Source organism: Schistocerca americana, chromosome X, assembly GCF_021461395.2.
Source record: "Schistocerca americana isolate TAMUIC-IGC-003095 chromosome X, iqSchAmer2.1, whole genome shotgun sequence".
Lineage (NCBI taxonomy): Eukaryota > Metazoa > Arthropoda > Insecta > Orthoptera > Acrididae > Schistocerca > Schistocerca americana.
The window spans coordinates 776,934,887-776,949,873 of record NC_060130.1 but is presented as its reverse complement, the minus strand read 5'-3'; the positions used below and the strand labels follow the sequence as shown (position 1 = coordinate 776,949,873).

Genomic DNA, 14,987 nt, shown 5'->3' with positions numbered 1-14,987 from the left:
TGTAGGATGGGAGGTTACCAAAGATGGCTTGGAGGCATTGGTCAACAAGGGGCGAGTTTGTTCAGGGGGAGCATTGTCTCCAGCCACACTGAGATGACCAGTGGGGAAACCTGTGGTATTAGTTTGTGGAGTTTGTGGAGTAGGGATTCAGGTTTTTTTTCTTTTTTTTTTCTTTTCTTTTTTTTTTTTTTTTTTTTTTTTTAATGCAGATGTGTGGGAAAGTTGGCAGAGACCTTCAGAAACATAGTCACTATGATCTGTGACCACTTTGGTGGAGCCTTTGTCTTTGGGAAAGATGGTAAGTTCTGGATTGATTTGCAGGTTACAGATATCTGTGTTTTCCATAGTATTGGGCTGGACTGTCTGGGGAGGGATTTGGGAAGGGAAGGTAGGCCAGGTCAGAAGTGAGGAGTTTCTGAAAGATAACCAGGGGATGACTGGACGGAAGGGGAGCTGGATCACGTTTGGAGGCAGAGTGGAGCTGTTTTAAACAAGGCTCTATTTGTTGTTCTGGTTGGCTGTTGTCAGTGGGATGTATGGTGAACAAATCTTGCCACTGCAGAGAATGGGTAAAGGAAAGAAGGCCATTTACAAGCCCAGCATAGCTTGGGCTACATACGAGGCCTTTAAAAAGTACTGAGACTTCTGCAGGGGTCAAAGTTTTGGCAGAGAGGATTGCTGTAGTGTTATGGGATTGGTGCTCAGGAACAGTGTGTCTCATGGAAGGTGGAGTAAGTTTTTGGGGATATGGAAAGTGGAGTAAGTCAGCAAGGCATGAGAGGTTGACAGGGAGGTAGGATCAGATTGGTAGGCTCTTTCTTGGGAATAGATAATCCCATGCGGGCATAGGACAGTAATTGGGACAGCTTCCACAGATGGTGCTGGGAATGGTGTTCCAGTTGTTGAAGGGCAACAGTTTTTATTGCAGTGATGGAATTAAGGAAGCTCCGGCGGCAGAGTCAAAGGATTTTGTGAAAGGAACAGATTTTGTGAATGTAGCAGAGGCATTCTAGTATGGTTTGAGCTTGATTGTATGATTGTGAGGGACCAGATTGGTGAGGGTGAGGGACAGATCGAACTGGAAAAGTTGAGGCTTCTTGTGGTAGGATGGGTGACACCCCAAGATGCCAATTTTAATGGGATACCATGTACCAGCCAGGATTTGAGAAAAAAGATGTACACTTTGAGTTTTGCTAGGAAAAAGGAGATTTTTTGGAACTGGTGGAGGTATAGTGGTTAGCGATTCATGGTTGGATGGTTGGGAGACAAAAGGAGTGACAGAAAAACAGGTTAAAAAAGTTGAAACTAAGAAGATGAAAACTTGGTCGAAGTCTTACAATAAAAATAAATGGTAGGTACTGTATAGAGAGTTGTGTAGGAAGTAATAAGAAAGATCAGAAAATATTTTAAAGAATCAAGATGTAGTAGGAACGCTTATAAATAGATATGCTCGATTGCAAATTGAAACAGTAAAAAAAAATGCGTGATCATATAATGCGGTCATAAATAAACACATGCAATCAGCTAACAGTCAAGTTCGGCAGTATGTGATGGTTGTGAAGAAAATGTAAAAAACACTGGAATTAAGGGGGGTAGGACATCAAACTGGCCGATTTGGAGCAGGGGAGGCACCACACGACACTTCAATTTCCACTGTCTATACTTCTACAAATAAATTCATAAAACTTTGTCAACATGACTACGGAGGATTCAGGATTCACACTCATACCAATGGAAGTTCAAAAACATAACAAAATAAATTTTTTTATGTGTGAAATTTCATCATTTTCCACTTACTATTGGCTGCATTTGTTGCTATAGGTACACTTTTCTTCATAAGTAAGAGAGATTCTTCGATGAATTTTGCACAGCATACAAACCATACTTACAGGCATATGAAACTCTAGAATTTATTTAATTAATGAAAAAATGAATGAGCTGTTACATTTTAAACTTCATGTTTAGAAAAAACTCAAATTTTATGGTTAATTATCTCAATTTTTACCACAGTTTTTAACAGATTTGGAAAAGTGTAGAGTTTCATATACCTGTAAGTATGGTTTGTATGCTGTGCAAAATTCATCAAAGTATCTATCTTATTTATGAGGAAAAGTGTACCTATAACAAGTGCAGCCAATAGTAATTGAAAAAATGATGACATGTGACATGTAAAAAATAATTAGTTTTTATGTTTTTGAACTTCCACTGCTATGAGAGTGAATCCTGAAATCTTCCTGATCCATGCTGATGAAATTAAAATGTTATGTGGTGCCTCTCCTGCTCCTAGTCGGAATGTTTGACGTCCTACCCCCCTTAAATGTTTGAAAGGATAAAGCTGCTGTGAGAACAGGGGAGTTGTAGTGCAGCACTTATTAGCGTGGTGGTTTGTTAAAACAGCGGGCATTCAAATTGCACAATGGAGGGTCACCAGTATGTGTTTTGAAGACAGATACTCTAAGAGAGAAGAAAGTATATAAATATTAAGTCATAAAGAATGTATGAATGGGTTGTAGATAAGTGAAGACAAACAGGAACAAAGGTAGAAGTGTATGGGATGGAGGAGAGCTTATCAGCAATGTATAACAGCCATGGTAGTTCCGGGATGGAAAAATACATGAAATTAGGGAAAAGCAACCACTTACTTACAGTGGACTGGTGCATGGCACACAGAAACATGTAATAGAAAACATTTAGCACTAGCCTTCAATCTCTTGCTCTTCTTCTAGTAAGAATACACCCATTCACACACACACAACTACACAGACTCTAATGTAAATGCTTGTGGTGGCAATGAGACTGATAATTAAATATTGAATGTTGAAAGGAGTCTTCTGCGAGGAGAGGTGAGGAGGTGGTAGCAAAGCATGCAGGGGTAAGGAGAAGGTAGCAGAGTATTGTGAGGTAGGTCTTTTGATGAATAACTCAGTGACTTTCCCTTATTTTGTTTATTTTTCCATCCAGGAATTTCCATTATTGTTAAATAACTGATGATGTTGGGTACAAGAGCTTCTCTAAGATGAGGTGGTTGTTACAGGAGACGAATTTGTGGTGCGCTGCATCAAAAGGAATCTGTGTTAGGCCACAGCAAAAGAAGTTTTCTGGCAGGCCGCATCAAACCAGTCAGAAGATTGATGATTAAAAAAAAGTCTTGACTTTAATAGTAAAGATTAGAACGTCCTTTTAGGAGTCCATGGTTATTTTTGGCATTTATTAAGTATTTTACTATGAATGCCCATTATCAAGTTTTATTCAATCTATAAATACATAACATGTTTTAATTTTTTAATGATAATACCACTTTTTACTTATACCCCTGTAACTTATCAGGTATCTTTGCTGTTACATTTTGATTGCTAACTCTTTGATCATCTGTTTGTCCTGTAGGTACCTGAGATTAGCTTCAGGAGCAAACTTATGTTGTGTAGTGACTCATCTTAACTTTACAGCTGATGGCTGCCATTCTCCTGTGAACCTACCTTGTTATAGGAATGCTCCCAGATAACTCATCCTTCTGCCTGACACAGTTGCCCTAGATCAGAATGCTAAAATGAGTTTAGACCAGAGAAATGGACTGTTAAATCTACAAGCTAGAACAGACCCAAATGTCTTTGTTGACAAGGTATTATGGTGGCCTTTAAGTGTCATGCTTGATTTGTAATATGGACACACTGCTGTATTCTGTGTCTGGCACCGTAGAGCAAAGAACTCTCACGGAAAACCATAAACTCAGCTTACACCCATCTTGCACATTCAGCATGAAGTCATGGAGCCCATGCAAACCTCATCCTTAAAGAGAATGCAAGCTTGATCTTACTTGTATCAATAACATTCTGTGAAGACCCATGAGGGTCTAGAAATAAACTAATCAGAACACTACACCTACCGCTGCATCTTTCACTGCACACCTCGACAGCATAAGAAATATATTATGCTTTTGCTGAGTGCTGTATATTGTGACCGTTGGGTCATCAGTGGTTAAAACATTGATATAGAAAAATGAAATGAAACAAGACAAAGCACACAATATAAGCATACTAATTTGGTTGGGAGGGACAGAAAGTTTTCAATGTGGAGTTCCATTACTAACCACATTACTCATGGATTCAAAATACACTTTAAATAAAACTGAGCACATGAACTGAATCTGAAAGCTAATAGCTATTTGATCTTTTACTTTGGCATTTGTAGCATGAGCACACTAAACAACTATTGCGTAATATGCAGTCCCTTGGTAACCTGCTGAGATGTCCATCTTCACCATCGTCCACTGCTGAGTCTCTTCCCAAGTGTCCCCCAACCCTCTGCAAATCGCAGTTGGGCAATTCACATGGGAAATCTTTCATACTTTCTAATTATTGCATCTGATACGATTTCAGATGATTTGACCATCTTTCTCAGATGCCAGCCTTCTCATAAGATATTATGACAAGTTTTATTCTGATTTTAACAGTCAGAAAAATAATAATTTTCTACGAGACTATTTTTGCTTTCCCCCCCACCCAGGTCACAACAAGTCTATTTACTTGGCCAAGGGGTTTCTCTGCAGGTATACTACATCTTTTAACATCTGTTGACTGGAAGGCCACCTAATCAGAAGGTTCTACAAAAATCTCAAAGCTCTTGTAGGTCTTCCACATGACTGCCTTGTAGCCATGCCCTAATTAAAGGTTCTCCCTCCTCTATCTACACACCTGTTATATCATACTCTGTATTGTGTCACCCTGCTTAAGATGGATACAAAATAGGCTTCTCATGGCCCCTTGTATTGTGGTATCTCATACATTTGAATTTATACCATGTACTTGAGCATGAATGTAGCATTGATAGAACAAAAGTAACTGGGTTGTGACACTTCATCCTTACTGCTGACATGAAAGTCATTGCTGTAACAGTGTATGAGTTGAGTTGGATTACAAGCACTGTACATTCCCTCCACCTCTCGTCACATGATGCGTTAGATGAAGTGGTTCTCTCCGAACTTCTCATACAACTCTGGAACATTTTTTCTTCCTTTATGAAGAGTTCAATATGTGTGAGATTCTCTGTGATTCTGCAATTGCATATCCCATGCATGGGGTAGAGCATGTATTTCCACACTGTGATAGATGACTATTATCATCTATTGATCTTTCATTATACACTCCTGCCATAGTGCAAACTGATCAGTGCAAAATGGTCAGTGATTTTCACTCTAGTGATCACTTTCCAATGTGGATTCACCTGTTCGACAGAGTAATGTCTGAAAAAAATCCACCGAGATGGCTGGTCACCAATGCAGACTGGATACTTTAGAGCTAACCTGCTGTGTTCAAAGTTCAAAATGGCATCCAGCACTAGAGGGATCATGCTACTAATGCAGTCCGTAATGCCGCTGAAAGTTTTGTATTGTGGAACACAACACTGTTTTTTGATAACACAAACAGAAAATACATTAAAAATGTTCAGAATCTGTGTAATTCCAAGTCAATGACCATCTGTAACACTAGTAAGACCAGAGAACAATCCAAGAGCAAGTCCAGGAACATGAGCAGTGGTTGTAATCCAAATATCAGCTGATGATGTGAGTAGCTGCATCAATAGTGAAGGCTAGGATGAAACACCTGCTGTTTGCAGCTGCTTTCCTTTACAGTGTAGCTAAATCAAAGGTTCTTGCCAAGAGATGTGGTGAGTGGGGTGTATCTGCTGTGCTGCCTGGTACTTGTGTAAGGACTGCTTTGATTGGAGTGCCACCTATGGTGTGACTTGGAAATGCTGTCTTTGCTGTCTGTGTGAGAAACAGCATTCTTCTCCTTCTGAGATGCCATGTATGGGCAAAAATGGCCCATCTTGCCCCAAATTTGACACAGGGGAGGGGGTGTAGTAGTTGCACCTGGTGACTGCAAGATACCTCCTTGGTACTAAACCTCCATGCAAGTTTATCAGGCTAGCTATAAATCTGCAGAAAGTGGTACAGGCAACTTAAAGTAGAACTGGTTGTTCTTCTCACTCAAAACTGCAAAAGTTAAGTTATCCCTTTTCTCGATCAACTTACTGAATTGATGATTAGGACTCCTCCATACCTATTCTGTCCAGTTTTCTTGCTGATGAAGTCACATGAAGCAGCTCTTGCAGTGCCATAAGATTCTTTGACAGATGCAGATAGTCTATCTTTGTGGCTGTTAATGGATATTTGGGTAGTTAATGTACTTTAAATAAATTTTTAGATGCCATTATGGTGCATTTATTAACAAACATTGTAAAACAGTTAACAATCACACCATTAAACATAAATAACTTCAAAATTATGTAAAATTGAGAGCATAACTTGCACAAACATCAAGTCTGGAATGTGTCCTAACACCAACTGGCATGCAACAGAAATCTTTAGTGCACATTGAATAACTTTAGAGGTATTCATATACTGTCAGGAGATTAATATATTTTCTTTGTTTCCTGATATAAATGCCGGCCGCAGTGGCTGAGCGGTTCTAGGCACTTCAGCCCGGAACCGCGCAGCTGCTACGGTCGCAGGTTCGAATCCTGCCTCGGGTATGGATGTGTGTGATGTCCTTAGGTTAGTTAGGTTTAAGTAGTTCTAAGTTCTAGGGTACTGATGACCTCAGATGTTAAGTCCCATAGTGCTCAGAGCCATTTGAACCAATCTGATATAAATAGTTTACTGCATATTGGCATGGTAGTAGCAAAGCTTTAATGAAACTTAGGTTCTGCCTAGCATTCAAATTGTTCAAGGTGGCTTTTAATAATTAATATTTGATGAAAGAAATCTCTTTGCATTGTGCCAAAATGAAATGAAATGAAATCATTGTGTGGCATTGATAGCTTGGAGGACCCATCCAGGGAAGTTCGGCTGCTGAGTGCAAGTCTTATTTCAAGTGATGCCACATTGTGTGACTTGCATGTCAGTGATGATAAAATGATGATGAGGACAACACAGCACCCAGTTCACAAGCAGAGAAAATCTCAAACCCACCCAGGAATTGAACCTGGGCCCGCTGCATGGTATGCAAACACATTACCGGGGATCCACTCTCCTGGCTGACGAAATGTTCTCCACACCACAGCCACACAGCACATCCATTATCACTGCCTGTGTATTAGTTATGGGAACTGCTACTTACTTAGTGCTATAGCATTCTATATTGCTGCTTAAGAAAGTGAGTTGTGCTGTTAACTGCAATGTTCCAACATAGTGTTACAGTTAGCAAATAGAATGTGATTCAAATAAGAAGAATGTCATGTGATGAAGACTCCATCATCTTGATGTCTGATGATGCACTTGATTTACAATTCCAGGACTGGGGAGGTGCTGTTGGATGTCATGTTGCATCACGCGACTTGCATTAGGGGTGCTGGGGACCAGTAGTTTGGCATGGTGATGGAGCATAATTGGAGGTGATGTTCCTGCTGCTGCAGATTGAGGGATGGTAGTGCCTGATTCACCTATGGTCCAGGAAGCAGGTTGTAAGGGCTGACAGGAGCCTGGGCCTCCTGCCTAGGTCCAAGCTGGTTCTGATGACAGTGCCACTGTTAGTTATCTGCCGCCATGTGATAATGGTGCCACTTTTGTGCCCCCATAATTGTAGTGGGCAGTCTGAATGTCTGCGCCCATGCCACAGCAACTGCCTGGAACTGATGACATGTCAGGGCATGGCTGTGGTGAACCTGAGGCTACAACAAATGCAGGGGGGCCTGTAGTATTTGCCTATGGAGAAATTTCTGTGGGGTCTTCTTACGGAATCAAGTGAACCTGTATGAGTTCAGAGGTAGAGTGAACACATATTGCATTGATGCTGACTGTGGGGCCACAGCCTTTTCATTCTTGGATGTCAGTATTATATGCTCTGCTTTACCATTTTACTGTGGATGGTACAGAGTCATAAGCAGATTGTGGATGCAGTGCCAGCTGCAGAAAGTGGTGTAGATGTCAGAACTGAACTGAAGGCCATGAAAACCTTCAATGGTGAAGATTGTAGCCAATGCTTTTACCATCATTTCTGTTGTGAAGAATGCCATTTGATGAACATAATGGAACTGACAGTAGGCTTCCACAATCACAAACCTCATAGTATTCAGAAAGGGGCCAGCAAAATCTATGTGGACATATCCCACAGCCCGAGAGTATGCTCTTGGAGGTGCTGTTTGATAAGTGGCACAGCTTGTACAGGATTGTGCCATGTGCTTTATTGCAGATTCACTGGCCAGTACATATGACATCTGGCCAAGGTGTTCATATGTGTGACTCTCCAGTGCCCAACATGGAATAGGGAAAGGACTTTTGCATGGAGGCTGAGTGGTACAACTACTCTGAGATTTGTGCTCTGTGGCTAATAGAAGAAAACCATGTTTTTATCAAGAGGTGATACTGAAGTTACCTTTTTGTACTGGGTGAGCATGAGTGGGTAGGTGGTTGTGCCATGTCCTTTGTGTCCACTGAATAATCTTATATAACATAGAACCTTTGGGAGACACAGCTGTGACCTATAATATTGTGAGGAAAAGCTTTTCCAGAGTGTGACACACCACTGTGCCTATTGCAAAGCAGATGACTTCTCATCTGTTGAAGTGAGTATCTGGCCCTGAGTCTTTCATTGTTGTTAATTATGTCATTTCTCATAAGTTTCAGTGATGTGTTCTTGTAGAGCAGGTTCATATCATCAGCAAATAAGTCAGGAACTGTGTATGCTGACTTTCTTATGGAGATTGCTCCACATTGGGAATGAATGTACCATAATAATTTAATTTTCACAAAAAAGCTTGTATCCCTCAAGATTGTTTATGGCAGGCAAATGATCAATCAACTGAATGTGCTGCTGTTTCAGCGAGATTCACATTGTATAATGACAAACCCTAAATATTCAACAAACTTCTGGAAAAACTGGAATTTCTTTGGATTACAGTTCAACCCGCATTCTGCACCATGCTGCAAAGCTGATGTAAATTTCACAGATGTACATGTGTATATCCACTTGTTACAATTATATCTTCCAGGTAGTTGCGACATGATAGAACATCCTGTTGCAGCAGATTTACCATTACATGTATTTGAACACAAATATGTTATAACTTCTGTACAAGTAAAGAGTTTGGAGCACAACACACACTTCTGGCTGGTGGTAGTTAGGCAAAGAATTAGCACTGTGAAATACTGCAAATCTGTGAAATAAGCCAAAGTCCATCATAACACTATGAGAATTACAGACACAGTCAAATACCATACAAAAACAAGTCCAAAGCCAACGTATATCCATTAACCATCCAGACAGAGTACTAGACTGACTTACCATAACTGTTTGTGTCACTTTATTCTGCTCTAGAGATCACGGGAATGTGCCGTGTCATATGACGTGGTGCAGGCAGGTGTTTTTTCATCTAGCATCTGTGTGCTTGCTGCTGATCATCAGCCTGTTCCTCATGATTCCTGAGACATGGCATTAAGTTATGACAATAAAATAATTAGATGGTAAAACATCACCAGTGTTCTTCATCTTATCAAAGGCATTTAATTGGCAGCCATAAATTTATACGATAAAAGCAGTGTTTTATTGAAGACCTGATTCAGAAAAGACTGGTTATTTTTCAAGGAATAACACACAAAATGTTATCATTGCTTTGTAAAGCAATTCACAGAGGAGCACCACATCATATGCACAATGAGAATTTCAAAAGACTTTCTACATGGCTGGAATCCAGGCCCAGTACTTTCTCATTGTTAATGATAAACAAGATTATGTGCATCATATGGCAGAATTAGGGCTATTGGCAGAAGATGTACATTACAAAGCTGATAAAATATGTATAAACAAGGACAACAGTAAATTATGTTTTCATAATAATAATAATGAGCGTATGGCAATGGTGGCCAGGAGACACCTCGCGGGGCGGTTTGGCCGCCGCTCCACAAGTTCTTTAACGCCACTACGGCGACTTGCAAGTGAATGAGGATGAAATGATGATGAAAGACACACAACACCCAGTCATCTCGAGGCAGAGAAAATCCCTGACCCTGCCGGGAATCGAACCCGGGACCCCGTGCACGGGAAGTGAGAACGCTACCACAAGACCACGAGCCGCGGACTATGTTTTCATAAATGTGATTAACTGGGCTTGCACAAATGGACTAGCTTTTCACTTTGAAAGAAACACAGGTCACCCATTAAAACAAGTCTTTTGAATGTGTACGCAGTCTGTTTCTTGAGATAAGTCAGTTTATTTGAGATAATAGTCACCTGACTTTACCTGATGTTCATTCTGAAGTCTGCCTAAAAACTTATCACATGGCACAGACAAAATAATGACTGTGTATCGGAAGGGAAAATTTGGTTTTGGTCTGTGCTGTTTGATTTGTACGCATGTTCATAAATGACCATGTGATGAAAATTGGTTAATCTTTATATGGAATAATGCAGTCTATTCAGAAATTTAATAAGTTTATGATTGCTGTGGATCTGATTTGGAGAGAAACGCATGACAGCTAATCAATGCTTGTACTGTTCAAATAATTTATGGGAATGTAGCCGGATGACATCTTTGACAACTGATGATATTTCAACAGGTGCACACCCAGTCATTTTCAAGGCACAAATGCTGCAAGAAAATTTAAATTTGTACAGTGCTTTCTTGGTGCATTTGTGCATTGAAACTGACTGGGTAAGCACCTATCAAAATATCGGCAGTTGTCGAAGATGTCACCAGTGCATGTGCCTTTTTGTTGTCAACCATTTGCAAATGAAAATGTCACACTACAGTGTGCCTGAGCATATAGCACTTGTGAAGGCCTACTACGCAAGCAATAAAAGCCAAACTGCAGCTCAAAGGAAGTTTGCAACTGAGTTCAAGCTGAAGCAACTGGTGCAAGTGTGCTAACAATAAGAATTTGATTCGCAAGTTTGAGAGAATGGGTAGTGTTTGTGATGACAGTGTTGGTAATGGAAGACATGCGCTGTGTTTCAAACCTGCCTCATGAAATCAATCAGATGAGCTGCACAACAAGTGGGAATCAACCAGAAGACATTGCGACAAATTGTCGATGAAGACATACATCTCTTCCCATACAAAATTTAAACCCATCAGCCATTGAGCACCAGGGCTGTGGAACAGCAGTTCTGTTTTACCAACACCATTGTCGACAGAATTGACAAACAGGACGTTGATGTGAGAATGGTTTGGTTTAGCGATGAAGCCCATTTTCATTTGGATGGGTTTGTCAATAAGCAATATCATCACATCTGGGAGACTGAGATTTCGCATTTTGCAATTGAGACATCTCTTCACCCTCAATGGGTGACTGTATGGTGTGCAGTGTCCATAATCGGTGTGCTATTCCTTGATGGAACTGTGACTACCGAATGCTACGTGAAGGTTTTTTAAGATTATTTCATCCCCATTACCCAAAGTGACACTCATTTTGACAGGATGTCATTCATGCAAGACAGAGCTCAACCTCATCAAAGCAGGAGAGCATTTGATGTCCTGGAGGAGCACTTTGGGAACAGCATTCTGGCTCTGGAGTACCCAGAGGCCACTGGCATGGGCCTCGATTGGCCGCCATATTCTTGGGATCTGAACACATGTGACTAGTTTTTTGGGGACTGGAGTAAAGACAAGCAATAACCCCAAAACCATTGCTGAGCTGAAAACAGCCATTCAGGAGGTCATTGACAGCATAGATTTTCCAATACTTCAGTAGGTCATGCAAAATTTTGCTATTTGTCTGCACCACATCATCACCAATGATGGCAGACATCATACATGTCATAACCAAAATCTGAATATCTGAAGTGATGTTTACATGTTGAATAAAGTGTGTGCACACCATAGTTTGTAACTAATTTACCTGTTTCTTCATATAGTTCAATAATTGTCACATGTATCTGTTGCACATGGCAAGCATAATGAACAGTTTCTTGGGCACCACCATTGCATTGTGCCATTCCAAGGTGATTACATTAACAGCCATTCATTCATACCAAGGGAAGTGCTGGAACGAGGAGGCTCAACATACAGAAGTGAGATGTCCATCTTTATTACAAGTGACACATTGTGCCCACCTTTTTGAGCAGTTATTATGAGAAGGCTTGTGAAAACAGTCTGGGTATGACTGAACATATGATTCCTTAGCATTGGGAATAATGAAATGGCACTTTCTACTGAGACCCTGTAGTTCACTGCCCACAAATGGTATAACTGGTTGGACTGTCTTTGACATTGATAGAACTTCATTTGTGACAATATAATTTGACAATGCCTGTGAAAATGGGCATTTAAGAGAGCACACATTTCCTCAAAATTTAGCTGGGCCAGATCGGTGTGTGTGCATGTGTGTGTATGTATGGTGGGGTGGAGAGCAAGCTTGCAAAGCAACCAGTATGTTGGGGGCAGAATCCAAGGAAAAAAGAAGGATTTATCAGTAGCAGGGTCTGTTACCTCCTTCAGTGTGGCAAAACGCTGCCAGAGTCACTTCTCATACACACTCCACTCTTCAATTGTTTCATCATATGGCGGGAACAGTGGTGCATGTGTTTCTGTCTGATTTAAAAGCAATTTTGTGAAAAGAGCTTTCTGGTGCTTCCATCCTTCCAACAGCTGTCTCAGAAAATGCTGAAAAATGGCCTCCATGGACAAGCCTGACAGTGGTTGATGCTGTGCTGAGTCCAAGTTTGCACAACATAGCACCAAGCGAAATAGTGCAGTGGTTAGCACACTGGACTCGCATTCAGGAGGATGATGTTTCAAACCCGCATCCGGCCATCCTGAGTGAGGTAGCGCAGTGGTTAGCACACTGGACTCGCATTCAGGAGGACGATGTTTCATACCTGCATCCGGCCATCCTGAGTTAGGTTTTCTGCGATTTTTCTAAATTGTTTCAGGCAAATTCTGGGATGGTTCCTCATAAAGGGCGTGGCTGACTTCCTTCCTCAACCTTCCATAACCCAATGGCACTGATGATCTCACTATTTGCTCCCCTCCCTCAAATCAACCAACCAACCACAACATAGCACTAAGTTTGACCACTATCATTGGCACTTACATTGTAGCTAGCAACATAAAAATAGGGTGGTAATTCAGTTAACTCATATATTTTACAGTTTAAATTCAATAAAAGAGTTGCAAGTGTAGTACACAGTCCAAATAATTTAGCATAACAGCAAATAGTTTCTTATGTAGAGAATGGTAAGTGCACAGTACTGTGTGTAAAGACAAAGGAGACTGAGCAGCTTGAAGCAGCTGCATAAATAGGTGGTCATTGTGAAGTCTGGTGTGTCTGATGCCCACCAAAGTGGATGGTAGCCCTATGGGTTACAACAGTTTGTTAATGTACATTTTACTGCCATCAAATAGACATTTAAGTATAGCAACAGTTGTTATTTGAATGCAGCCTTGCTGTAACCTCTGTGCTAGTGTTTAACTATGGAAATGCTCTGTTTGCTGCTAATCAACTTCAGTATATGTACAAGCAGTTCATTCATTTGTATACAGTTGAAGATGCAATTTGGACATTATATGAATACTTCTCAACTATTTGCACATATTGCCCAATTGAAAATGGACATAGACGTCAAAATTAGCTGTTTCTGGAAGACTTGTAGATTTTAGTTTAATTATCACAAACAAATAAAGGAAAAATTACTTCTTAATAGTTTTAGTTAAAAAAGACTCTAAAGCATTTTGCAGATATCCAATTTATGATGCTGTAGATCCTAAGTAAACAAAACAGAATTTTTTATATGAATAATTTATTTTGAAACAATGTGATATACATATTTTTTTGTTACTCTTGTCAGGCCATACTTTGAAATGAAAGCCCAGTTCAATCAGTTATTGGAAGAGCAAAAGAAGCGTGTCAAGAGTCTAGAAAAGCAAGTAGGCCAAGCAAAAATGAATTATGCAGAGGCACTACGTAACCTGGAGCAAATCAGTGATGAAATTCATAGGGTAAGTAAATATTTCATGTAAACACATGTATACACACACATTCACAGAGGGAGACATAGAGAGCAAGAGAGAGATTCTTTCTTGAAAACCAATTATCTTGAAATCATCTGGAGATTGTTAGTAAGGCAACATATTTATAGCTTCTGCTTATAAATGTCTTTTTTATCACTCTGGAAAGCACATTATGTAAAAGAATGACTGGAATGTTGAATTTGTGCAATTTCTCTATAACACTGTATATGATATCATCTATTATAGTAATAATCACATTAAATAACAGAACTTTGTGGGAGGATTCAGAGTGTGACTTTTCGAGTGAACTTACATAGTGATATTCAGTTTCATCTTGTTCTTATAGTGCCCTTTCCCATACTTCAGTTTGTCCACATTTCTGCCAACACTTGCCCACTCTTATTGTGAATTTATAGCTTTCTTTCTGTCTGTATTTATTGATTGTTATTTACAGACTCGCAAGTATAGTGGAGATCCACTAGGAGCAAGGGGCTCTGGTGTTGGCTCAGATTCTCCAGTTCCATTACTTACCTCTCCTGAGAGACCTGGTGAAAAGATCGAAGGTCATCCAGGTGGAGTACTACCACCTGTCCTCAGTTCATCATCTGCTACTGACACAGGTCAGTTGCAAGAACACATTAATTTTGTAATATTTTTGTAAAGCATTATCAGTACTTACCATACTGTGATTTCTTTTATGCAGATGTATGGTCAGATTCCACTGGCACAGGACCTCCTGATTCTGACTCGGGTGATGAATTTCTTAAGCTACCTGACAAGTTAGGGCCAAAAGCTGCACCTATAGTATCTAAGGTAATTTTTATTTCTATTTCAGTGGCTTGCATACTGAATACATGTCCATACTTAATGCAGATTACCTAATAGTTATGTAAAGAGAAATGTTTTATGTTATTCTTTGATCAAAGCCACAACCAGTTCCTTAATCAAAAATGGTACATTCCTATTGATTACAATATTCAGAATATTTCAGAAATATAAACAAAAATCATTTATCTGTAGCATTTTAACAGCAGTGCCATTCT

The 14,987-nt window shown here is 40.0% G+C and overlaps 1 protein-coding gene across 2 annotated transcripts in view; it reads left to right on the top strand.

Moving 5' to 3' along the window:
* LOC124556314 overlaps positions 1-14,987 on the top strand; it is a 226,203-nt gene that overhangs the window by 183,325 nt on the left and 27,891 nt on the right. For both annotated transcript variants that reach the window (XM_047130287.1, XM_047130286.1), the window contains 3 exons: positions 13,782-13,932; positions 14,399-14,564; positions 14,648-14,757. In XM_047130287.1, coding sequence (XP_046986243.1) covers positions 13,782-13,932; positions 14,399-14,564; positions 14,648-14,757 — 427 coding nt within the window. The remainder of the gene's footprint in view (positions 1-13,781; positions 13,933-14,398; positions 14,565-14,647; positions 14,758-14,987) is intronic.